This window comes from Scatophagus argus, chromosome 2 (genome assembly GCF_020382885.2).
Source record: "Scatophagus argus isolate fScaArg1 chromosome 2, fScaArg1.pri, whole genome shotgun sequence".
NCBI lineage: Eukaryota > Metazoa > Chordata > Actinopteri > Scatophagidae > Scatophagus > Scatophagus argus.
The window spans coordinates 27,016,941-27,042,475 of record NC_058494.1 but is presented as its reverse complement, the minus strand read 5'-3'; the positions used below and the strand labels follow the sequence as shown (position 1 = coordinate 27,042,475).

General features: G+C 43.2%; 3 protein-coding genes across 10 annotated transcripts; all 3 read left to right on the top strand.

Moving 5' to 3' along the window:
- Nucleotides 1–576: 576 nt before the first annotated feature.
- LOC124051590 (zinc finger protein 311-like) lies at nt 577–3,448 on the top strand. Of its 5 annotated transcripts, none has more exons than XM_046375134.1 (4): nt 577–868; nt 1,031–1,507; nt 1,760–1,923; nt 2,128–3,448. In XM_046375134.1, the coding sequence occupies exons 1-4, from the start codon at nt 697–699 to the stop codon at nt 2,263–2,265; spliced, it is 951 nt and encodes a 316-aa protein (XP_046231090.1). In that variant the 5' UTR covers nt 577–696; the 3' UTR covers nt 2,266–3,448. The 5 variants fall into 5 exon arrangements, with proteins under 5 accessions (XP_046231090.1, XP_046231071.1, XP_046231061.1 ...); XM_046375115.1 differs by having other exon boundaries at nt 1,031–1,675; XM_046375105.1 differs by having other exon boundaries at nt 1,031–1,923.
- Nucleotides 600–19,852, top strand: LOC124051541 (zinc finger protein OZF-like). 3 transcript variants are annotated; one of them, XM_046375029.1, is made up of 3 exons: nt 600–677; nt 6,672–6,862; nt 7,025–8,481. In XM_046375029.1, the coding sequence occupies exons 2-3, from the start codon at nt 6,691–6,693 to the stop codon at nt 8,194–8,196; spliced, it is 1,344 nt and encodes a 447-aa protein (XP_046230985.1). In that variant the 5' UTR covers nt 600–677; nt 6,672–6,690; the 3' UTR covers nt 8,197–8,481. The 3 variants fall into 3 exon arrangements, with proteins under 3 accessions (XP_046230985.1, XP_046230975.1, XP_046230965.1); XM_046375019.1 differs by lacking the exon at nt 7,025–8,481 and adding an exon at nt 13,354–15,117 and having other exon boundaries at nt 601–677; XM_046375009.1 differs by lacking the exons at nt 600–677; nt 6,672–6,862; nt 7,025–8,481 and adding exons at nt 17,308–17,747; nt 17,910–19,852.
- Nucleotides 19,853–19,989: 137 nt separating this feature from the next.
- Nucleotides 19,990–25,450, top strand: mrpl45 (mitochondrial ribosomal protein L45). 2 transcript variants are annotated; one of them, XM_046375202.1, is made up of 8 exons: nt 19,990–20,149; nt 20,858–21,053; nt 22,602–22,719; nt 22,946–23,044; nt 23,371–23,419; nt 23,544–23,693; nt 23,857–24,030; nt 24,987–25,450. In XM_046375202.1, the coding sequence occupies exons 1-8, from the start codon at nt 20,087–20,089 to the stop codon at nt 25,083–25,085; spliced, it is 948 nt and encodes a 315-aa protein (XP_046231158.1). In that variant the 5' UTR covers nt 19,990–20,086; the 3' UTR covers nt 25,086–25,450. The 2 variants fall into 2 exon arrangements, with proteins under 2 accessions (XP_046231158.1, XP_046231148.1); XM_046375192.1 differs by having other exon boundaries at nt 23,362–23,419.
- Nucleotides 25,451–25,535: the final 85 nt, after the last annotated feature.

Below are 25,535 nucleotides of genomic sequence, written 5' to 3'. Positions count from 1 at the left end.
TAAAATTGCTGTATCAGTTTAATTGTCAGCGTTGAATCAAGTTCAAGTAAGACTTTAAGTGGAAGTTTAAGTAGACTACAGCAAGTCCACTCAGCTAAATATTATTGTTCTGATTGATAACTTATGACTTTATCATAACGTTATTTAAATAAAGTCAGATCACTTTAATTTCCTTCCGTTCTTCTACGTTTTAGTTCACCAGCCTTCACAGGCAAATATTATTTTTACTTAAAGCATTGATATGACAGCTGTCATTAGAAAGATTGCCTTTTAGGATAAGACATTTTAAAGAGGATAAGGATATTTTAGACAATGAGCTCAAATAATCAGATGTTTTATCAAATTATCAAACAGGTAACACTGAGCCCCATCCAAGCTGCTGTATACGAACGTTGCAGGTCGTGACATCTTTAATTTAAAATAAAACATTATATAATCATATGGAACTGACGGGTGGACGTCGTGATTATTTTAGCGTTTCGTACTTGAAATTTATTTTGCTAATGTTCATTTCCGTTGTTTTCCTAACCATCATTTGAAAGCGGAACAAAAAGTTCTCGGGGTTACACTGTCGGAACTTAACAGCGTAACATTCGGAGGAAGTAAACAATAGAAGTGCTACTTGCGTTAGCTGCATACGTGAATCAACGGGAAGAAGATATTTCCGCAGGGTGGATATTATTTCAGTTTCAAACAATGTCTTCAGTTGAGTATTTGAGACAGTTTGTCATCGAGCGACTAACTGCTGCTGCTGAAGAAATATTCGGAGTTTTTAACAAAACTATCGTCGAGTATGAAGAGGAAGTCGATCGTCAGCGCAGGCTGCTGGCTGTAGTGTGGAAACCCGAGATAAAGTTACACAGGATAGGTATGTAACATTACATTGTCTCATTAACACGAAACAGAGGAATTACGTTTAACCCTGTTTAATTGTAATTATTTGAACATATGCTGGTCCCCATTTGCTCTCATGTCTGTGTCGTTGTACTGTCACAGTAGTATTGTGTTCCCTGTGTTCTCTGTCCTCCAGAGCTCCCACAGCAACATGTCTGTAAGGAGGAGGAGCTTCTCACTGAGCAGCAGCTCTGTAACCAGGAGAGGAGCTCCGCTGTGGACCAAGAGGACCCAGAGCCTCCACAGATTAAAGAGGAAGAGGAGGAACTCTGCACCAATCAGGAGGGAGAGCAGCTTGTACTGAAGCAGGAGACTGAATCCTTTATGTTGACTCCTGCTTATGAGGAAAATGAGCAAAGTGAAGATCAGAATGTGTACTTGAATCCTGATGAAACTGAAAATGCAGCACAGAGTGAGTGTGTAGTAAACATGTCAGTTTCAAGCTCTGTGGTATCAGAAGCAAACAGTGACGTGAAGCTGCTCTGCAACAACTCTGATGCAGCTGAGAGTCGAGATCAGAACGGAGGCAAACATGAAGACTCACAACAGCACAAAAGTCATAAGAATGTACACAACCCCAGCACGTTAAAAACTCACAGCAGTTCTGAGGCAGGTAAAAAGGCTTTTATATGTGACTATTGTGGAAAAGATTTTAAGTACAAGTCAGTATTTCAGATACACCTGAGAGTCCACACAGGTGAGAAGCCATTTTCTTGCAGCAGTTGTGGAAAAAGATTCAGTCGTAGATCAACACTGAACATTCATTTTAGAGTCCACACAGGTGAGAGGCCTTTCCTTTGCAAAACATGTGGAAAAGCTTTTAGATGTAGTGGTCACTTGTCAAATCACATGAATGTCCACACAGGTGAGAAGCCGTACGTTTGCAAAACGTGTGGGAAACGATTCGCATTTAGCGGTTCCTTGTCCGACCACAAGAGAGTGCACATGGGTGAGAAACCATACTCATGCAAGACATGTGGGAAAGGTTTCAGACGCAGTGGTCACTTGACAGCCCATGTAAGAAGAGCCCACACAGGTGAGAAGCCGTACCTTTGCAAAATCTGTGGGAAAAGATTCTGTTGTGTGTCTGAATTAGGACAGCATCGAAGATCACATACAGACAAGTAGTGTTGTATTTGTTTGTGAAAGCTACAAATTCAGATGCTGTGTAAACAACAATAGAATGCAGTGATTTGCAAATCTCATACTCTCATACATATCTCATGTTTTATTCACAGAATAACAGTGGAAACATATCAAATGTTGACAGTGGACAATGTCACTACTCACAAGACCATCCGCACTTTTCCGCCCTGGATGAACGGAGAAGTCCAGAGTCTGCTGACACTGAGAGACAATGCTTTTCACTAAGGCGATCAGGTGGCTTACTCAGCAGCCAGGGCCAACCTGAAGAGGAGCATCAGGGAAGCTAAGCGTTCCTACAAAAGAATGATAGAGCAGCACTTTGAGGACTCTGACCCCAGGTGTATGTGGCAAGGCATTAAGTCTGACTACGAGAACAATAACTCCTGTCTGCTCAGCTCACACAACCCAACTCTCCCTGACGACCTCAACAAATTTCAACTTCGCACGCTTCGACGAGGGCACCAATCACCACCACACTGGACTTAGGGAGTCCACATCACATGTCCTGGTGCTGAGCGAGCACCAGGTGAGGCGAGCCCTCGGCAACATCAGCCCGGGTACGGCACCTGGACTGGACGGCATTCCCGGGCGGGTTCTGAAACACTGTGCAGGCCAACTGAGTGAAGTCTTCATGAGCCTGTTCAACACCTCCCTGGAACAAGCCACAGTCCCCACCTGCCTGAAAACCAGCACCATTTATCCTGTGCTGAAGCAGGCAGCCATCAAGCCCTTGAACAGTTCGCTAGCCTGCCTCTCTGATGGTGTGAGGGTGTTTTAGTGTCTATGGAATGAGCAGCGTGCTGACAGCAGCATGGCTGTGTAGAAGAGGAGTCCGGGTGTCCAAACCTTTCACGACCAACTGAAAACATTTGGTGCATCTTAAAACGCAAAATATGACAAAGAAGACCCAGGACTGTTGAGTGGTTAAAATCCTGTATCAGGCAAGAATGGGACAACATTCCCATCACAGAACTCCGGCAACTGGTCCCCTCGGTTCCCGGGGATGCTACACCTTGGTAAACATGGCCCTATCCCATTTCTTTGAAATGAGTTGCTGCCATAAATTTCAAAATTAGGTAGTATTTTCATAAAATAATAAAGTTGCTCATTCTCAACATTTGAAATGTTTTCTCTACTGTGAATAAAATATGGGTTTATGAGATGTGCAAATAACTGCATTCTGTTTTTATTTCCATTTCACAGTGTTCCAACTTTCTTGGAATTGTTATAAAATGTGTTCCATAAAGATGAGTTGTTGATATATGAACATTTTTGGTGTTAAGTTTCTAATAGTCTTAGTGTTTGTTGTTTTTGTCTGTAAACAATCTTAATTCCCAAATGGAGGATGAATGTCAGTTTCACAGTGGATGTTACAGTAATAAATGCTGTGATCTTGATGTGTCCCCCACCCCTCCAAATGTCTGTTCATGAAGCATCTCAGAATCGCTGTCAGTTTGAAGAGGTTTGTAGTCATACACATAAGAAACTGCACACATTCAATATGTGGAAGTGGTTCACTTCAGTAAATTGCTATGTTATGCTAACTGTGTCATGTTGACGACGGATTGTGTCTGTATGCAGGCTGGTCTTCATACACCTGATAAACAAAACAAGAGAATAAACTGAAAATAGTATCAGTTAAATCATTATCAACATGTATACGTTCTTGTAGATCACCAGCCTTCACAAGCAAATATTATTTTTGCTTAAAAACATTTATGTGACAGCTGACATTAATAAAATTGCCTTGTAGGATAAGATATTTTCAAGATAATATGCTCATTTAATAAGATGTTTTATTTAACATTTCATTTAGGCTATTTATTATCCAAGGGGATTTCAAACAGATAAAAACTGAGCTCCACCTGGACAAGCTGCTACATACGAACGTTACACGGTGTGACATCATTGATTACAATAAAATATAGATAAAAATTAGACTTTATTGCCGTTTAGTGCACATCATGAGCGACATTTTGTTGCATTGTCTCAAAGTATAAAACAACAGGGGAAATAAATAGATGAAACACTATGTTTCAGAGACAGCTGAGAATCCACACAGGTGAGAAGCCATTTACTTGCAGCAGCTGTGGGAAGCCATTCAGTCATAGAGCAACATTGAAAGTTCATCTGAGAGTCCACACAGGTGAGAAGCCTTACCTTACCTTTGCAAAACATGTGGGAAAGCTTTTAGACAGAATAGTAACTTGTCAAAGCACATGAAAATCCACACAGGTGAGAAGGTGTACCTTTGCAATACATGTGGGAAAACTTTCAGGAGAAATGATCAATTGACGCTCCATATGAGGACCCACACAGGTGAGAAGCCGTTTTCTTGCAGCAGCTGTGGGAAAAGATTCAGTGATGGATCGGCACTGAGATGGCATTTTAGAACCCACGCGATGAGAAGCGGCACCTTTGCAACATCTGTGGGAAAAGATTCTGGGACGTGATTCACCTGGCCAACCATATGAAATTACATGCAGCCAATATATGTGAGATGATTCAATTCCAAATGCCAAAACGTGCAAGAACTCAGAAGTGAGGAGCCACATAATTTGCTTGGAAAGTTTCCCATGAATCACATACCTGGAACAAACACCTGAGGCTTTTTTAAACACAGCAAAGAAACATCAAGCTGAAACTCCTGTGGAGACATGTTTTGCTGCTGGAAGAAATGCACTTTTGTAAAAGCTACAGGTCTGTAATTTAATGTAAAATGTTTTCTGTAAGGACCAGACGTCAAAGTCAGATGTGTAAAGTTTTCATATTTTCAGCCTCAGTATTTTCTGAAGAAAGTCATTTCCCAAATGGAGAACAAACTTAGTTTCACAGTGTGAGTTTTGTCTGCTAACAGTAATAAATGTTGTGATCTTGATAGTTGTCGGTTTTACCAAATTATTTATAAAGTATCTCAATATCAGTTTTTATTCTGAGTTAAAGACTTCATGTCTCAAATTGTACCTTAAGTATTATTTGGTAGTCGTGTATGATGACTCCAACACATCTTTACAAGAAGATATATTTTACATTTGAGAGTTGTCTAAAGTGTGAATGTGCCTAATTTTTGTTATTGACAAACACTTCTGCTACTGTTTCTCTTAGACTTAGACTTCACTTTATTGATCCCTTTGGGTTGGGTGGTATTAAAGGCACTGGAGAAGTCCGAAAAGAGAATCCTCACTGTGCCGTTTCCCTTATCCAGATGGGAGTGGACTCGGTGTAGCAGGTAGAGGATGGCATCCTCCACACCAACACCTGGCTGGTATGCAAACTGCAGGCGGTCCTGGGCGTGTTGCACCTGTGGTCTGAGGAGACTGAGGAAGAGCTGCTCCAACGTCTTCATTGGGAGTGAAGTGAGTGCCGCCGGTCGGAAGTCATTCAGTTCGCCAGGCCAGTTCTTCTTCGTGACTGGAACGATGCAGGATGTCTTCAGCTAGGTCCAGACCTGGGCAAACTGTTCCACAAAGGGCCGGTGTGGCTGCAGGTTTTCTTTCCAACCAAGCAGCAGCACACCAGACTTGACTCATTTAATCAACTGATCTCAGTCTTCAGACAGTTGATTGGTCAAACTGTGTGCTCTTGGTTGGTTGGAGCAAAAACCCGCAGCCACACCGGCCCTTTGTGCCCAGGTAGGTGCACTCTCCCTAGCTGCAGGCTAAGGTTGAAGATCTGTTGTAGTGGTTGCCCCAGTTCTGCAGCGCAGGTCTTCGATGGTCTTGGACATACTTTGTTTGGGTCTGCTGCTTTCCTGGGATGGAGCTTCCTCAGCTGTCCTCAGATCTGGTGTGTGGTGATGTGAGATGGACATTGTGTTGTGAAAGAACTTCAACAGCAACTTGAAACAAGCCAGATAAGAAATTTTCTCAACTTCTGACACTCACAAAAATAATCCAAAACACGTATTCTCAGGCCCTGGTTGTTTACTCTCAGACCTTTTCAACTGCTCAGTGCAATGAATTTATATCATTTTTCAGTGACAAAATCTTGACATCCCAAAGTCCGACTCAGCTGCCAGCTTTGTCACCCTGCCAGTGCTGCACACTGACGATCCCACAGTGTCAACACAAGTTCCTCCAGTGAGCAATACAGTATTTCTGCCTCTGAGCTCAAATATTTCTGCCCTGTTGATTCCAGAGATCTCAGTGAGGCTATAAACCAAATTAAGTCTTCTACCAGCCCCCTTGATCAAGTTCCAGCATCCCCTTTCACTTTGCTTCAGCTCATGACATCTTGCCAATAGTAAGTCGCTCTCAACACACTGTTACCTTTCAACATAGCATGAAAACTGCTGCTGTGAGGCCCGTTGTGACTTCTTTTCAAGAGTGTCAAAATCACATAAAGCAATGTGACAATATAAATAAAATAACAAATAACATTAAGGAACGATTAAGAATATTTTAAACTGTGATCGAAAGAGTAGCAATTTTTCTGGCGAAATCAACCAAGTTTGACACATACCTGATTTCAAACACGCAAGTCAAGTATAAAATGATATCGGTTGAAATCGGAACAAAAAGCTTTCATGCGTTCACTGTCGGAAGTTAACGTGACATTCGGAGGAAGTAAACAGTAGAAGCGTCGTTAAGGTGAGACGCACGCGCCGTGACGTTTTATTGTAGTCGCAGCAAATTATTTCAGTTTCAAACAATGTCTTCAGTTGAGTATTTGAGACAGTTTGTCATCGAGCGACTAACTGCTGCTGCTGAAGAAATATTCGGAGTTTTTAACAAAACTATCGTCGAGTATGAAGAGGAAGTCGATCGTCAGCGCAGGCTGCTGGCTGTAGTGTGGAAACCCGAGATAAAGTTACACAGGATAGGTATGTAACATTACATTGTCTCATTAACACGAAACAGAGGAATTACGTTTAACCCTGTTTAATTGTAATTATTTGAACATATGCTGGTCCCCATTTGCTCTCATGTCTGTGTCGTTGTACTGTCACAGTAGTATTGTGTTCCCTGTGTTCTCTGTCCTCCAGAGCTCCCACAGCAACATGTCTGTAAGGAGGAGGAGCTTCTCACTGAGCAGCAGCTCTGTAACCAGGAGAGGAGCTCCGCTGTGGACCAAGAGGACCCAGAGCCTCCACAGATTAAAGAGGAAGAGGAGGAACTCTGCACCAATCAGGAGGGAGAGCAGCTTGTACTGAAGCAGGAGACTGAATCCTTTATGTTGACTCCTGCTTATGAGGAAAATGAGCAAAGTGAAGATCAGAATGTGTACTTGAATCCTGATGAAACTGAAAATGCAGCACAGAGTGAGTGTGTAGTAAACATGTCAGTTTCAAGCTCTGTGGTATCAGAAGCAAACAGTGACGTGAAGCTGCTCTGCAACAACTCTGATGCAGCTGAGAGTCGAGATCAGAACGGAGGCAAACATGAAGACTCACAACAGCACAAAAGTCATAAGAATGTACACAACCCCAGCACGTTAAAAACTCACAGCAGTTCTGAGGCAGGTAAAAAGGCTTTTATATGTGACTATTGTGGAAAAGATTTTAAGTACAAGTCAGTATTTCAGATACACCTGAGAGTCCACACAGGTGAGAAGCCATTTTCTTGCAGCAGTTGTGGACAAAGATTCAATCGTAGATCAACACTCTATGATCATTTGAGAATTCACACAGGTGAGAAGCCTTACCTTTGCAAAATGTGTGGGAAAGGTTTTAGACAGAGTTGTAAGTTGTCAGTGCACATGAGAATGCACACAGGTGAGAAGCCGTACCTTTGCAAAACGTGTGGGAAAGGTTTTAGTTACAGTAGTTCCTTGTCAAAGCACATGAGAATCCACACAGGTGAGAAACCATTTTCGTGCAAAACATGTGGGACAGCTTTCGGACAGAGTCATCAATTAACAATCCATGTAAGAAGTGCCCACACAGGTGAGAAGCCATACTTTTGCAAAACTTGTGGTAGAAGGTTCAGAGATAGCAGTACCTTGTCAAAGCACGTGAGAGTGCACACAGGTGAGAAGCCACACCTTTGCAAAACGTGTGGTAAAAGATTCAGAGAAAGCAGTTACTTGTCAAAGCACATGAGAGTCCACACAGGTGAGAAACCGTATTCATGCAAAACATGTGGGACAGCCTTCCGATACAGTGGTCAGTTGACAGTCCACATGAGAAGTGCCCACACAGGTGAGAGGCCTTTGTAAAACATGTGGAAGAGGCTTTGCTGTTAGCAGTGACCTGGCAGTCCACATGAGAATCCACACTGGCGAGAGGCCATATTCATGCAAAATATGTGGGAGAGATTAGTAGTGATTTGTCAGTGCACACAGGTGAGAAACTAATGTGTGGCAGAGGTGAGAAGCTGTGGCAGCCGTGGCCTGGAGGTTGGAGAAGCAGCTTGTGATCGGAGGGTCACTGGTTCGATTCTTCCACCGGACGGGCATGAAAAATTTGGGTGTGGTGGAGTGATTAATGCGACAAATGCCCGACTGGTGTGCCCTTGAGCAAGGCACTTAACCCCCCAATATGCTCCCCGGGCGCTTGATGCTGCCCACTGCTCCTGTGTGTGTTTCACTGCGTGTAATTTGCCGGGTGTTGCATGTGTGTGTTCAACTAAGGATGGGTTAAATACAGCGGAAAAATTCAGTGTGTGTATGTAAAAATATATATACTGTCAATAAAGCTGATTCTTCTTCTTCTTATCTTTGCAAGATCTGTGGGAAAAGATTATTTTGTGTGTCTAAATTAGGAAAGTATAGAAGATCACATACAGACAAGTACTGTTGTATTTGCCAAATATGCAGGAGACAATTCAGCTCTTGTGGTTCACGTTTAAAACGCGATATAGAAACCAGTGTGCTGAAACTCCCCAATTGCACAAACATTGGGATGCTGTGTAAATAAGAATACAATGCAGTGATTTGCAAATCTCATACCCATATTTTATTCACAAAGTAACACTGAAAACATCAAATCAAAGCAGTATCAGATGGCCGTGAACTTCAGGGCCTCGGATTGCACTGCGTTCCAAACATGCATGATTCTGTGATGGGAATCGCTGCACAGGCTCAGGAATGCTTCAAGAAATCATGGCATGTGAACACAATTCACTGTGCCATATATATATATATACATGGGACAACATTCCCATCCCAGAACTCCAGCAACTGGTCTCCTCAGTTCCCAGGGATGCTGCATCTTGGTAAACATGGCCCCATCCCATTTCACTTTCTATTAATGTTGAATAATAAGCTGTTCTGGCTTTACGAAGGGCCTTTTTAAATGTCATTAGACTATCTTTCCAGGCGCTCTGGGAATCAACCGATTTGGAGGAGTTACAATTCCTGTCCATCTGTCTGAGCTAGCCTCCTATGATTTGTAACCTTCTTTCTCAGTGGGGCAGTGTTGTTGACAAAGCAATCAATTTCTGCGAGAGTAATATTTAAATCAGTATGCTCTGTTGTACTGGTACATGGTGCTGAAGGGAGCTGTGATGGGATTGCATCCCTAAATCTGTCTATAGTATTCTCAGAGAGGCATCTGGTGTGGTAGACCTTTTTGTTCTCTGCTAAGGTCTGTTAGAGTTAGCTCAAGAGTTATAAATGAATGGTCTGAAAGGAGAGGGTTTTGAGGGACAGCTAACGGCTTCTTAGTTTCTAGGCCGTAGGTGAGAACCAGATCCAGTGTGTGATTATGAGAGTGTGTTGGTTCATTTACCATCTGAAGGAAACCTATTGAATCTAAGAGTGAACTAAAGCCTGTCTGTCAGAGTCAACATCCATATGGATGTTAAAGTCACCCACGATAATGACTTTATCTGTACTGAGCACTAAACTAGATCAGAAGTCAGAAAACTCAGACAGGAACTCTGAGTAAGCATCAGCAGGTGATACACAACAACTAATAAAACTGGCTTTTCTGACTTCCAGTTTTGGTGAGACAGGCTGAGAGTGAGACTCTCAAATGAGCTACAGACAGATTTAGGTTTGGGGTTAATCTGAAGACTGGAGTGGAAAATGTATAGCACAGCAAAAGTGTGCAACGTTGAACATTTCTTACTTGAAATATATTTTGCTAATGGTCATTTCTGTTGTTTTCTTCGCCAACATTTGAAAGCGGAACAAAAAGCTAGCGCAGTCACACTGTGAACTTAACAGCGTGATATGAAAAACAATAAAAGCGCAAATAAAATGTCTACAAAGTAAATACTTTGTGTACTTTGTATTTACTGAGTGTTAGGATTCAGTCCAGTCGGTGTAATTCCACAAGTGACGTGTGGGGGCAGCAACGCGCCTGTTGCGTCCAATCTGCCGCATTTTTACTTCGGAAGAAGGTGAAGACGAGCTGCCAGCGTATTCGTAACACCGAAGAATACAGGTGACATTACTCTTTTAGCTGTATGCATGTGAAGAGTGAACTGCAACATGACACTGTCGTTGTAGCGCAGCATATTATTCCGGGTGAAGATAATGTCTTCAGTTGAGTATTTAAGAGAGTTTCTCATCGAGCGACTAACTGCTGCTGCTGAAGAAATATTCGGGGTTTTTAAGAAAACTGTCGTCGAATACGAAGAAGAAATCGACCGTCAGCGCAGGCTGTTGGATATCGCTTGGAAGCCCGAAATAAAGCTGTACAGGACAGGTATGTGAAACTTCATTTTTGCAACAACACAACGGAATATGACGTCATCCGTAGGTCAATTTTTAATGCTGTTATCTGCCGAGAACAGAACCCGCTGTCTAGTGACCAGATTGGTGTGGTCCAGGACAAAGATTTTACAGTTCCAAGGCGAACTATTTGAATTTTGATGGGTTTTTGCCATTTGTTGTAATAATGTTTTTCTTCTCGTCATTTTGGATGAGGGTATTCACCCCATGGTTTCTGTTTAGGGATACGTTAGCGATGTTATGTTATCTGGTTCATGTTTCCACACGGACTTTTTAGAGTGTCACACTTGCGTAGCGAAAGCGGCTGTGCGTTCGTTCTGCCATGTACAATGCTGTGGCCGATTCAGTAGCATCAGCAGCTCAAAATGTTTTTGTCGTCCGCTTTTAGTTTTCGTTTATAAAAAATGTTTTTGCAGTATTTCAAAGAACAGCATTAAGTGCTTTTGCTCTTTTGTTTGTAGTCTAATTACCTCATTTGCTGTTTTCCAGATCTTTTGTCGAGTTCAGTGAGAGAAAGCTAGCCTGTGTTGGGTGTGAACAAGAGCACTGAAGCCAGGTTGAATGTCTGAGGTGGATGTGTGACTGACAGCCGAACGGTGATCATCTGTGTCTGGATTTGTTTAACTTCATCACAGAGAGAACGATGCTTCATGATATTAATGTGGATGGATGGAAAGAGAGCCTACATCTCCTGAGCATGCATCGTCATGTGTGGAAAGTTCCACTCTTTGAGAGAAGAATGAAAATCCAGCAGTGATACTGACTGAAGTCAGTCGTGTATCAGACCATCAGACCGCAGGTCGGTGAGTTGGGCTGAACATCACTAGGTGCAAGTGACAGGAGAGGAAATCATGTGCATTTCATTACCAACAGTCTTGAAGTCTTCAGATCACCTCACCATGCAGTGTCCCTAACATGGACGAGTTCCTGCAGAGGTGATCGGTTGATGGTGTGGCTTCCGTCAGTGTTGCCGTTTGGGTGAGAATGTTTCCCACCATTTGGCTTGAATGAACTGCAACATGTGCCATCCAGCCTGCATCTGAGAGCTCTGGGATGTCATTGAGTTTGCTCTCACAAAAGTCCTGAATCTCTGCTCTCCGGTCTCATACTCTGTGATACACTTTGCCCATACTGAGCCATGTGACAGCTGTGTGGTGTCACCACGTTCTGTCTCACGCTCCGCCAAAAGTGCAACAAACTGTGATTTTCTGTCCAAACATGCATTTACCTCAACGAACAAATCACTCCCCATCGCCGTCCCTTATGGCAATGCTGCCAGCTCCTCCGTGATCTCAAAGCCTTTCGTTATCCCATGTACAAAGCTGAGTAACCGGACTGTGTCGCTGACATCACAGCTGTTGTCTAGAGGCAAGGAGGGAAAGTCAAAAATCTTTGCTTAGCGGCTGATGATCCAGATTTCTTGGGATGTCCTCAATCCATCTTGTTACGGTTCGCCTGGAGAGCAGCACATTCTCAAATGCTTCTTTTTTCTCAGGGCATATTTGCTCTGCAGAGTCCACCAAACACTTTTAGGCAAACTCCCCATCAGAGAAGGACTTGACTGCTCCATCCGTGGATGCGTGAAATTTGGCAAAGGTCCATGTTTCTATTACAACTTGTCTAGGAAAGCTTAGTAGTGACCGATACAGCACACATACTAAGCACACAGATTTACCTTTGACTACACTAAATAAATATGTAGAATTTTGTTAAAACCAAGTATCTTCCTGCTTTCTCCCCATTACATAACAAGACCTTGAGATACTGAAACTCTTACTTGGGGCATCATCTATTGGTATTGGAAATGAGGCTTTTGTGCCAAGAATATGGATGCAGATCTCACCTTGCTTATATGGGGCAAGATGACTGATAGCAGTGGCACTGATAGTCCCCACAGTATTGCCCACAGAACTCCTCAGGAGACAAGGTGGTCTGCCTTCTTCAAGTCCACAAAGCATACATTGCCATGATCCCACAAAAAAACTCTGCAAGGGTAAAGAACTAGTCCACAGTTCCATGGCTGGGACAGAATCTGCATCACTCCTCCTGAACCTGAGGTTCAGAAGTAGGTCGGAACCTCTCTTCCTTGGAAAACTGAGCAAAGGAATAACCTTACAATTGGAGCACACCTTCTTGTCCCACTTTCTGAACATGGGAACCTCCAAGAGACACTGAGGAGACGTGTCACTCAAGACAGCCCAACAGTGTCCAAGCTTTGAACATCTCAGGATGAATTTCATCCACCCCCGTCACCTTGCCACTGAGGGTCTTGTAGAACGACCTCTGCCAGGGATGGGGTCTTGCCCTGAGTCTTCAGACTCTAAGTCAGAGGACAGGTGTTAGTCAAGTTTGGGAGCACCTCAAAGTGCTCTTTGTGCAGGTCAGTTCTCACCCGCACCTAATCGCAGGTGGAGCCAAGCCCTTCTTTCCCTTCATGAGATATCAAATAGTTTGGCAGACCTTCTTTGAGGCAAACTGAAAGTTCTTCTCCCTAACTTCCCAAAAAGTTTTTTTTCTTCTGCCAATCCTGAAGTGTCTCCTGACCTGTGGCTGTTCCTGGCCTAGGTCCAATATAGAGGAATTCTGCTATATGTTTAAGATTGTTTATATATATGTTACAACTAATTTGCTCTCATGTCTGTGTCGTTGTACTATCACAGTAGTATTGTGTTCCCTGTGTTCTCTGTCCTCCAGAGCTCCCACAGCAACATGTCTGTAAGGAAGAGGAGCTTCTCACTGAGCAGCAGCTCTGTAACCAGGAGAGGAGCTCCGCTGTGGACCAAGAGGACCCAGAGCCTCCACAGATTAAAGAGGAAGAGGAGGAACTCTGCACCAATCAGGAGGGAGAGCAGCTTGTACTGAAGCAGGAGACTGAATCCTTTATGTTGACTCCTGCTTATGAGGAAAATGAGCAAAGTGAAGATCAGAATGGGTACTTGAATCCCGATGAAACTGAAAATGCAGCACAGAGTGAGTGTGTAGTAAACATGTCAGTTTCAAGCTCTGTGGTATCAGAAGCAAACAGTGACGTGAAGCTGCTCTGCAACAACTCTGATGCAGCTGAGAGTCGAGATCAGAACGGAGGCAAACATGAAGACTCACAACAGCACAAAAGTCATAAGAATGTACACAACCCCAGCACGTTAAAAACTCACAGCAGTTCTGAGGCAGGTAAAAAGGCTTTTATATGTGACTATTGTGGAAAAGATTTTAAGTGTAAGTCAAAATTTCAGATACACCTGAGAGTCCACACAGGTGAGAAGCCATTTTCTTGCAGCAGCTGTGAAAAAACATTCAGTCGTAGATCAGCACTGAACGTTCATTTGAGAACCCACACAGATGAGAAGCCTTACCTTTGCAAGACCTGTGGGAAAGGATTCTGGGACATGCCAGCATTAAACAAGCATGTAAGAATCCACACAGGTGAGAAGCCCTTTATTTGCAAAACGTGTGGGAAAGACTTCAGACAGAGTAGTAACTTGTCAGTTCACATGAGAATGCACACAGGTGAGAAACCGTTTACTTGTACAACATGTGGGATAGCCTTCCGATACAGTGGTCAGTTGACAGTCCACATGAGAAGTGCCCACACAGGTGAGAGGCCTTACCTTTGTAAAACATGTGGAAGAGGCTTTGCTGTTAGCAGTGACCTGGCAGTCCACATGAGAATCCACACAGGCGAGAGGCCATATTCATGCAAAATATGTGGGAGAGATTTCAGAGTTAGCAGTGATTTGTCAGTGCACATGAGAATGCACACAGGTGAGAAGCCGTATTCATGCAAAACGTGTGGGAGGGCTTTCAGACACAGTTGTCACTTGACAGTCCATGTAAGAAGAGCCCACACAGGTGAGAAGCCTTACCTTTGCAAGATCTGCGGAGAAAGATTCTTTGATGTGACTCAACTGGCCAGACACGTAAGATCACATTCAGACAAGTAGTGCTGGAGTGCATGTGAAGAGATGAATCAGTTCAACTGGTCCACGGAGAAAACACAGAAGTGAGGAGGCACTGAACTGTGGCAGTTGTGGGAAAAGTTTTACACAAATCACGTACTTGGAAAAACACACCAAGCTGAAACTCCTGTGAAGACGTGTTCACCTGCTGAAAGAAGTACACTTTGATTAAAGCTCCATGTAAAATGTTTACCCTAAAGATGTTATGTCATTGTCTCTGTGTAAAGTTTAGATATTACTAATATTTCTGTTAGCCACAGTATTTCTTTGAAACAACTGTCATTTCCCAAATGGAGGATGAATGTCAGTTTCACAGTGGATGTTACAGTAATGGATGCTGTGATCTTGATGTGTCCCCCACCCCTCCAAATGTCTGTTCATGAAGCATCTCAGAATCGCTGTCAGTTTGAAGAGGTTTCAGCTGTAGTCATACAGATAAGAAACTGCACACTTTCAACATGTGGAAGTGGTTCACTTCAGTAAAAATATGTATACCCTCAAAGTTTTCCAAATGGGTGTGTTTGTACTTCCATACATTCCAAGGTTTGGAGCAGCAGCATTTCTCAGGACAACCAAAGTCTTGTGTATGTTGAGGATCTGCGTTTCACAGTGAACACACAGTAGTGGCCGTTATAAAAATTACCATGCCAGTCCATAAACTGGACTGGTCACATGACACTGATGCCCTGTACAAGAAGGGCCAAAGTCGCCTCCACCTTCTGAGGAGACTGAGGTCCTTTGGAGTGTGCAGGCCCCCCCTCAGGACTTTTTATGACTCTGTGGTAGCCTCTGCTATTCACTACGCTGTGGTCTGTTGGGGACCGGGCAGCACGGACCGGGACAGGAAGAGACTGAACAAGCTGGTCAGGAGGGCCAGCTCTGTCCTGGGCTGCCCACTGGACTCCGTGGAGCAGGTGGGTGAGAGGAGGACGTTAGCCAAGCTGACATCCATCATGGACAACACCTCTCACCCTCTGCATCAGACAGTGGAGGCTCTGAGCAGCTCCTTCAGCAGCAGACTGCTACACCCTCAGTGTAGGAAGGAGCTACAGCAGGTCCTTCATTCCCACTGCTGTTAGACTGTATAATTCTATGGTCGAGTCCTCTTTCTTCCCTTATGAGGACTTGTATATAGCTTTATAGTGTACTGTTTTTACTTGCCGTGTAAATTGTTAATTTATTTTACCTCTACATTCTTTTGTAACTGTTTTTGCACACTCTTTGCTTTTTGCACTTCTCTTCTGTCCTTGTGAGCTGCCACAACAGGTGAATTTCCCCACTGTGGGATCAATAAAGTTCATCTTATCTTATACTAACAGTGTCATGGTGATGACGGATTGTGTGATTAAGGGCATTTGTCAAGTGTCATTACTGCCTGTTTCTCAAACTACCATTTCCAGTTTGCAATCAGCTCAAAACACTTACAGGCTGATTTGTGTACAGTTGATCAACAGGGAACGAGACACTAAACGGAAAACAGCATCAATGAAATCATTATTAACATGTATGCGGTCTTGTGGATCACCAGCCTTCACAGGCAAATATTATTTTTACTTAAAACATTTATATGACAGCTGTCATTTGATAAATTACCTTGTAGAATAAGACATTTTAAAGAGGACAAGGATATTTGAAAGACAATGAGCTCAAATAATTGGATGTTTTATCAAATTATCAAACAGGTAACACCCCATCTCAACAACTGCCATCGGGGCTGGGGGCAGCTGTGGCCTCAAGGTTGGAGAAGGGGTTCGCCCACCGGACGGGTGGAAAAAATTTGGGTGTGGTGGAGTAATTGATGAGAAAATGACTTTGAGCAAGGCACCTAACCCCCAATTTGCTCTTTGAGGGGGGAAACATTCACTGCTTTGCAGTGAATGTTTTAAGCAGGGAGATTTTGATAGGACAGGTCAGATTGTCTGACTCAGAGATGGTGTTATTCCATCCATGACACACACACACACACACACACACACACACACACACACACACACACACACACACACAGTGCTGGCAGTGGCTTTGACAGGTGATGACTATGAGACAGAATGTGGGTCATACTCTCGTGGTGTCAGATTGATGTGTGTGAAGTGAGACAGTCAAACCATGTCCATCCCTCTTTCTACCAGGATCATGGCTGTGCCTCGCCTGCCCAGAGTCAATGAAGCCTTAGCAAGAGTGGAAAGTCTGGAAGGAAAGAAGAAGAAGAACGCCATGGCAAGAGAAATGAGAGCAAAGACCACAGTAAAGAGTTTTGGGGGATTTCAGGGAAAATTTTCAAAAAATTTAAAAACTTTCGTTATTAGCAAAATTAAAACTTTCATTAGCAAACTTTGTGCATGTGTAAATATGGTTTGGGGCAAGGGGGTGTCAGTTTCTTGTGTTTAACTTGAGCATCTACATTTTTATTCTCTCTCCTGTGTGTGTCCTGTATCATAGCTACATGTATGACGTTTGCAGAAAAAAAAACCTCATGAAAATCAGTGAAATATTCAGCGTGTTATGACTGATGAAATGCGCTGACACTTCACTGCGCCTGCCAAACAGATTACACTGAGTGGAGCGGGTGACCGGTCCAAGATGGCGGCCCCACGGCTCGTCAGCGCCAATAGGCAGCAGCGCTCTCTCTCTCTCTGGGTGATTTTGGCGTTTTGCAACCAGCTTAAAAGGTGCATATCGCCACCTACTGTACTGGAGTGGCTAGCTCATGATGACTTGTTCTTCAGGTTACATTCTCAATTAATACAAATGACAGAAAAAGGCAGTAGCTACTCTTTATTATGTCTATGTCACCAACATTTGAAATCAGAACAAAAAGTTCTCGGGGTTACACTGTCGGAACTTAACAGCGTAACATTCGGCGGAAGTAAACAATAGAAGTGCTACTTGCGTTAGCTGCCTACGTGAATCAACGGGAAGAAGATATTTGCGCAGGGTGGATATTTTTCCAGTTTCAAACAATGTCTTCAGTTGAGTATTTGAGACAGTTTGTCATCGAGCGACTAACTGCTGCTGCTGAAGAAATATTCGGAGTTTTTAACAAAACTATCGTCGAGTATGAAGAGGAAGTCGATCGTCAGCGCAGGCTGCTGGCTGTAGTGTGGAAACCCGAGATAAAGTTACACAGGATAGGTATGTAACATTACATTGTCTCATTAACACGAAACAGAGGAATTACGTTTAACCCTGTTTAATTGTAATTATTTGAACATATGCTGGTCCCCATTTGCTCTCATGTCTGTGTCGTTGTACTGTCACAGTAGTATTGTGTTCCCTGTGTTCTCTGTCCTCCAGAGCTCCCACAGCAACATGTCTGTAAGGAGGAGGAGCTTCTCACTGAGCAGCAGCTCTGTAACCAGGAGAGGAGCTCCGCTGTGGACCAAGAGGACCCAGAGCCTCCACAGATTAAAGAGGAAGAGGAGGAACTCTGCACCAATCAGGAGGGAGAGCAGCTTGTACTGAAGCAGGAGACTGAATCCTTTATGTTGACTCCTGCTTATGAGGAAAATGAGCAAAGTGAAGATCAGAATGTGTACTTGAATCCTGATGAAACTGAAAATGCAGCACAGAGTGAGTGTGTAGTAAACATGTCAGTTTCAAGCTCTGTGGTATCAGAAGCAAACAGTGACGTGAAGCTGCTCTGCAACAACTCTGATGCAGCTGAGAGTCGAGATCAGAACGGAGGCAAACATGAAGACTCACAACAGCACAAACGGAAAAGTCATAAGAATGTACACAACCCCAGCACGTTAAAAACTCACAGCAGTTCTGAGGCAGGTAAAAAGGCTTTTATATGTGACTATTGTGGAAAAGATTTTAAGTACAAGTCAGTATTTCAGGCACACCTGAGAATCCACACAGGTGAGAAGCCATTTTCTTGCAGCAGTTGTGGACAAAGATTCAGGCGTACATCAGAGCTGAACGTTCATTTGAAAATCCACACAGGTGAGAAGCCGTACGTATGCAAAACATGTGGGAAAGGTTTTACACAGAGTAGCACCTTGTCATGCCACATGAAAGTGCACACATGTAAGAAGCCGTACGTTTGCAAAACATGTGGGAAAGGTTTTAGACTGAGTAGTAAGTTGTCAGTTCACATGAGACTCCACACAGGTGAGAAGCCATACGTTTGCAAAACATGTGGGAAAGATTTTTGTCGGAAGAGTTCCTTGTCAGTGCACATGAGAATCCACACAGGTGAGAAGCCATATGTTTGCAAAGCATGTGGGAAAGGTTTTACCAAGAGTGGTTACTTGTCATGGCACATGAGAGTCCACACAGGTGAGAAGTCATATGTTTGCAAAACATGTGGGAAATGTTTTGATCGAAAGATGTCCTTGTCAATTCACATGAGATTACACACAGGTGAGAGGCCGTACGTATGCGAAACATGTGGGAAAGGTTTTACGCAGAGTCGTACCATGATGCTGCACATGAGAATTCACACAGGTGAGAAGCCGTACGTTTGCAAAACCTGTGGGAAACCTTTTAGACTGAGTAGTAAGTTGTCAGTGCACATGAGAATCCACAGGGGTGAGAAGCCGTACGTTTGCATAACATGTGGGAAACCTTTTAGTCAGAAGAGATCCTGTGTGGAGCACATGAGAATCCACACAGGTGAGATGCCGTACTGTTGCAAAACCTGTGGGAAATGCTTCAGACGGCGTTGGGACTTGTCACTTCACGTAAGAAAAATCCACACTGAAGAGAAGCCGCCTCAGGAGAGGGAAGCAGTGCCCTGCTAATACTGTCTACAGTAGGAGTGAGGAGCTGCTGACTTCGACTGATGAGAAGCCGTAACTTTGTAAGATGTTGTTTTCTTACATACTTTAATGTGTTTGAATTGGCAAGGCATAGAAGATCACATTCAGGCACGTGGTGTTGTATTTGCAAATTGTATGGGAAATGATTCAGTTTTTGTGCTTCATGGTCAAAACACAAGAAACACATCGGAAACCTGGTAGTGAAGGCGAAGTCTTTCTTCTTGTCCTGAAGGCAGTGTTGTTGTTGAAGTGGAAGTTCATTCACATTTAACTCTCGTGTGTTTTATTATTAGTATTGTTGGTGGGGGTATTTCATTCTTTGTATTTTGATTGCTTGTTTTCTGTTTGTTTGTCTTTTCAGTCTATATGTTTATTGTTACCATCAGTGCCAAGGTGCCATCAGTTGTAATCTCCAAAATTGTTAGTTTGAATGCACAGAAGTGGCTGTAACAGTAATAAATTGTGTGATCACGATGTTTTTTTTCCAAATGTCTATGAAGCGTTGCAGAATCACTTTTAATCTGTGTACCTCGAGTAGTATTTGAGTTTAGTATTATTTAGTAGTTCTTTATGAAGATTCACTTCTTTGCAAGAAGTCAGATGACCCTGCAGCAGCGCTTCCACAGAAGGTGGCGGTAGTGCGCCTAATATGTTGGATGGCCACTTACGTAAAAAAAAAACAACAGAAGAAGAAGGAAGACGGCCAAGATGGCGGTGCCCATGAGGAGGACACTGGTGGCTCTTCACAGAGCGACATGCAGCAGTTTGAAGGTATGGGGAGACTTAATAAACACATTTCTGCAACAAATAAACGGTGACATTCAGTTATCCTGAAGAAACAGCTCGTTTGTTTGGCCTGTTATGATCGCGTCACACCTCGCGGAGTTAGCTTAGCTAACGTTAGCAGCTAGCTGATATCAACCTCCGCGTCGATGCGTAGAAGTCTAATGTCCCCCGGGACAATATATACGAAATGTAAGAAATAACAATGAGCTGGTTTATATTTTGTATGACTGGTTTGTATGATCTGTATGATTCGACAGTGTAACTAGTAACTAAAGACGTAAATGTATTGGAATTAAAAGTACAGTATTAGCTCCCAGAATGTAGTAGAGTTAAAGTACAAATTAGTATAAAATCTGAATACTTAAGAAGTACAAATACTTGTAATCCTAAAATGTACTTTAGGATAGTAATGGGTTAATGTGCTTAGTATCTATAGTCTACTAGCGACCACATGTGGCCTCAGTAGGCAGGTCAAATAAATGTAGTTTAAAAAGCCCAGAACCATTACAGATCACACTGCCTCAGGGGGCTTTACTGTGCGGTTTGAACGCCCTCTGCCCTTAGACCTCCCATACACCCATAAACACTCTGGGATTCTTCCAGAGGTTCTCACCTCTATGACCGCATCACAAATGTAGACCACGCTGTAAGCTCCTCTGACAGTAAGATGTTTATGTGTCCTCCTCCTCTCAGAATGCTGAAGGGTTTTTGGATGCAAGACATCCTGTCCCAAATTTCCTGCCGGTCCGGACCAAAAAGCGGTACTTTATCCCCCCGGCAGTGGGGATAAAGGGAAAGGAGCAACCGAAGATAGAAGTAAAGGCCCGAGCAGCAGGCGTCGTCTTCAGACAGCAGTATGTTGAGAGGCCCATCAACATCTCCTGCACTGGTACTGAAGCTTTCTGCATCTGTCGAGCTGTTTGAGCCTTTGAGCCTACTGGCTCTAGATGCTGCCTCCTTTGTCGGACAAGTTCACAGATTGCTTCCTTATCGTTAGAGGTGGAACTGATCCAGTGAGGTTGTGTGCAGTAGTCAAAACTTCATATTGCAGTATTACTTGAAGCACTGACAGTGACAGTACACATGGTAAAATGGGTCTTGATTATATATCAGTATATTCTGTTGCTGTATACTTAATTGTAGTACCAGGACATATTTCACATGGTACAAAACAATGTGTTAAATTAGTGGAATGCTGAAGTGAAAGTGTCTGATATAATTCAACGGTAGACATTTTCCCTTTTTAAACAACCCTCATGACCATTGGAGTACACAAACTGTCTTAACTGGCTGTTCATAATTTTGGTTTGGTCTGTTAAAAGCATTCTTATGTATTCCTCAGACAAAACTAGAAACAATGAAATGATCAAGTATGGTAATGCGAGTACGTTTTCCTTGTTTACCAGTGACTTTAAACTGGTAATCAGTATAACTGGGTGTTACATAATGAGTTTTTATGTCATAAATGTAGTATCAAAGCTAAACTGTCAGGCAATGAAAGTTGGTGTTGAATGTTACGCTGTTCCTTCTGTATTCTTTAACACAAAGAGTTTGTGTCACCCCGGACACAAACTCTTTGAGGTGCTCCCTTCTGGCAGGAGACTGCGGTCATCTCGGACCAAAACCTCTCGCCACAGAAACAGCTTCTTTCCCTCTGCTGTCAGGCTCATGAACACATGAGAAGTCAACCACTGACACACCCCAGCCCCACACACACACACACACACACACACACAGAGTCATGCACTCTCCCCTTGCACATTCAGTTCCCTGGCACATCATCACTCTGCACTTTAAAAAATATGCATGGCCATCTGCAAATGTTTACCTCCACCATTGTATATACAGATGTATGTATATGTATACTATGTATACGGACTTTTGGCATTTCACTGTTTGTCGTTCTTGTTCTCTTTTCTTGTGTTTGTCTGCTGCACTAGATGCCAAAACAAATTCCTTGTAGGTAGAACCTACCTGGCAATAAAAGTTTTTCTGATTCTGATTCTGATCAGCATGATAATCAGACTCAATTGCTGTTTCGGGGACGGGGGCCACTTGTGCACCTTCTTGTGTTAAGAAGGTTTAACTGTAGTATTTTGTCTTTCCATTTGTTAATTGGAAAATTTTTCGAGAAAAAGATGTTTACATTTCTTGCTGGAAGTAAAAATAATTTGTTTTGGAATGTTTTGGCATTCGGTACAGGAACTCAGTTATTCAGTCATCATCTGGACAAAGAAAGTAAGATGGATGTGACACCAGCACATCCGTCTTCAAATGTCAACACCTGGACTTGTGTTGTTTTATTGTAAATGAAATGCCTGTTAGCTGCGCAGCAGTGTGAAGCTGCTCCTCATCAATGTGTGTTTAATTTGTAATATCTCTCACCCGGCTGGCGGGTACGTATTGATTGATCAGTCTTGTCTGCGGTCTTTTCCAGCACAAATCTTTGACCCCTACGTGCCCCCAGAGGGCGACGCTCGTCTTTCCAGTCTGTCGAAGGAAGGCCTCAAACAACGGACTGAACAGATACAACGCACCGCCGCCTCACAGCTTGCGTAAGATTGTTTCTCTACGTCCTCACGTTTTTCATGTGCCGAATTTTCTCTTGTCTAACGTATCTGAGCCGTGCGGGACGGATTTGAGTTGCGTCATTAGGAACAACGATGCCTCTTCCTGCAGCTCTTTCACTGAATCAGATTCAAAGCGTCTTAAGATGATGGACTTCACTGCAAATGCGAGAAAGCTGAATGTGTTTTTTTATTTTAATGTTTGTTCCAACAGGATTCGTAAAATCAAAGACCATGATGCTCAGTTCAAATCAAGGGACTTTGCAGAACGAGCCCAAGAAATCTTCATTGAGGCTCACAACTGCCTGACACAGTAAGAAAATGTTTTGATGTGTTTGAAAGCCCTGACCCCAGCAAACCGGCTATGGCTCTTAAGTTCATTCAGTACATTTAAGTTTGTTTTTTTCCTTGTAAGAAACAAAACTGCACATTTTGCAAAAAATATTTAGGTCACTTTTTCGCAGCAAATGCTGTAATGTTTCTCTCATAATCAGAGCTTACATTTAAACTATTTTGAAAAATGCATAATGGTTCAGAATTGGCTTGAAATGAATTGAAAGCATGGCCTGATGTGTAATCTGACTAAACCTGACATAATATTCACCCTTGTGAGATCAACATCTGCTACTGGTTTTGTAGGTTCAACAAGGAAAAGCTTCACTCACTGGTGACAGAAAGGTGTTACCCTGTAAGTTCTGAGCTTGTTTACAGTTCAGTTTCATCAAATCCCCAATTTTCCCTCCCATCAGTCACTTCTGTCTTCTTCTTCTTATCATTATTAATATTATGATCATCATCACTCCTGTGTTCAGGAGATGACGAGGGGGAACCGGTACAAGACGATCCGCTGGACGTTTGTCGAGTCCTTGGAGCCGCCCAGAGTGGTCCACGCCCGCTGCCTCGACATGGTCTCCAAAGACAACCTGTATGGCCAGGTGACGGTCCGCATGCACTCCAAGCAGGTATGACTCATTTGTCTGTCTAATCATGATGCAAGCATGAACGACTGGTGTACAGATCTTTCTGCAAAGCAAATCTTTGCACAGGTTTGAGGTTTAAAGCCAAGATTACAGTCGGGCTTTAGTCGACTGGGTGACCTTTCTCTTACGTCTGCTTGTCCCGCAGACACTGGCCATCTACGACCGCTTTGGGAGGCTGATGCTGGGCAGCGAGGAGCAGATGAAAGACGTCTTGGAGTACCTGGTCATGGAACGACATCTCACCAACCCCTACGGCCAGTGGAGATTACATGGAAAAATAGTGCCATCCTGGGCCCCTGCCAAAGACCCAGTTATTAAGGTGACCCTCTGCTCTGCAGTGTCTGACAACATCTTTTAAAAATGCTTTCGTAAGAGAAGGGCAGAGGACAGATCCTGTCAAAAGGAAATTATGAAATCTTTATTAACCGGCCAGTTCATACTTCACTTTAATGACCCCGTGAATAAGATCGGTGGGATATTTTTTAGGCTTTCACTAACAGCCGTCTTCAGTGTCAGCAGCCAACTGAGGCAGCACACTCATGTAGTGCACCCCAAAGCTGGACTGTTTCAGACAAGTCATTGGCTCATTATGAAAGCTAAGAAGCTGAAAATTAAATCTCTGGGAGCGAGCTGTGGACACGGCTTGAAACTGTTGACTAAATGAGTGCGTGGTGATGTCCAGTGAAGCATCGTTTGAGCCAAAACTAAGCGTAAAGGTTCATTCAGGTAGCAGTTTGACAACAATCGCAACTCAAGGTCCATTCGCTCGCCTTTCACACACACTTTGTCAACAAGTCTGCTGGAGGTTGGAAACTCCACAGAAAAACTTGTTAGTGGACCTTGTATGTAAAGGAAAAAAAATGTGGCAAAATAAACACCAGATGCGACAAAATTGAAATTGCTGTCCTGTTTTGGGGGGCAGTAAGTGGTAAACTTTGTTCCAAGTATTTAGTGAAAGAAGGTAAATGGTAAATATACCCTAATTCTACGAAAATCTAGGAAACCATTTCTATTCATATATAACAGTGAGGGAATGTGGGAGCAAATAATTCAGTTGCACTTGGATTCTTTTACAGGGATGTTGTGGAATGAAGTCGTTTTGCAGCGCCTCTCCGACTCTCTGAATGTCACAAACCAGTTCTCTCATCTTGGTCCTCAGGTTTAATTCCCCTTGGAGGAAACGTAGATGACATTGTAGATATGTGTAGGAATGTATATTAGTAAAAGTTGACCCTGCTTACAAATGATATTCGTCTGCTCTTCTTACTCTTTCAGACTGTCATGATTCCTGGACCAAAGCTGAGGCCAGAAGAAGAGTTTGATGCCCTCAACTACAGTATTCCCAAACCAGAGGCGGTCCAGTGGAACAAGTAGTCCACCAGGTGGTGCTGCTGTTCTCATCAAACCACAGTAGGACATTATCTGCAGTCACGTGCCAAATGGTGTTTAAACTTTGGCTGTAGCTGCTTAGTTTGTCCAGTTTGGCAGGAAACCAGTGTTCCTTTGGAGGCTCTTAACTCTAAATGCTGTTGGCTGTGGAAAACAGCAGCAGGTGAGTTTTAGTATGAACAAACTGCTGCGTCCTGCAGCCAATAAAGCTGCTTCTCTCTTCGCAGCAAAATATGACACAAGGGCTGCGGACAATAACAGCTCTTACCACCAAATTTGTTTCATGGATTTTTTTCCATCATACTAACTTAATGTGTACATGTAAAATAAATAAAATGTAAAGATCTCCACGAATTGTATGGTTTATTTCTCTGATGGATATGTTGCACGTTGACCTCAGGAAATACAAAAATAAAGTTGTCCCATCTGCCTCTC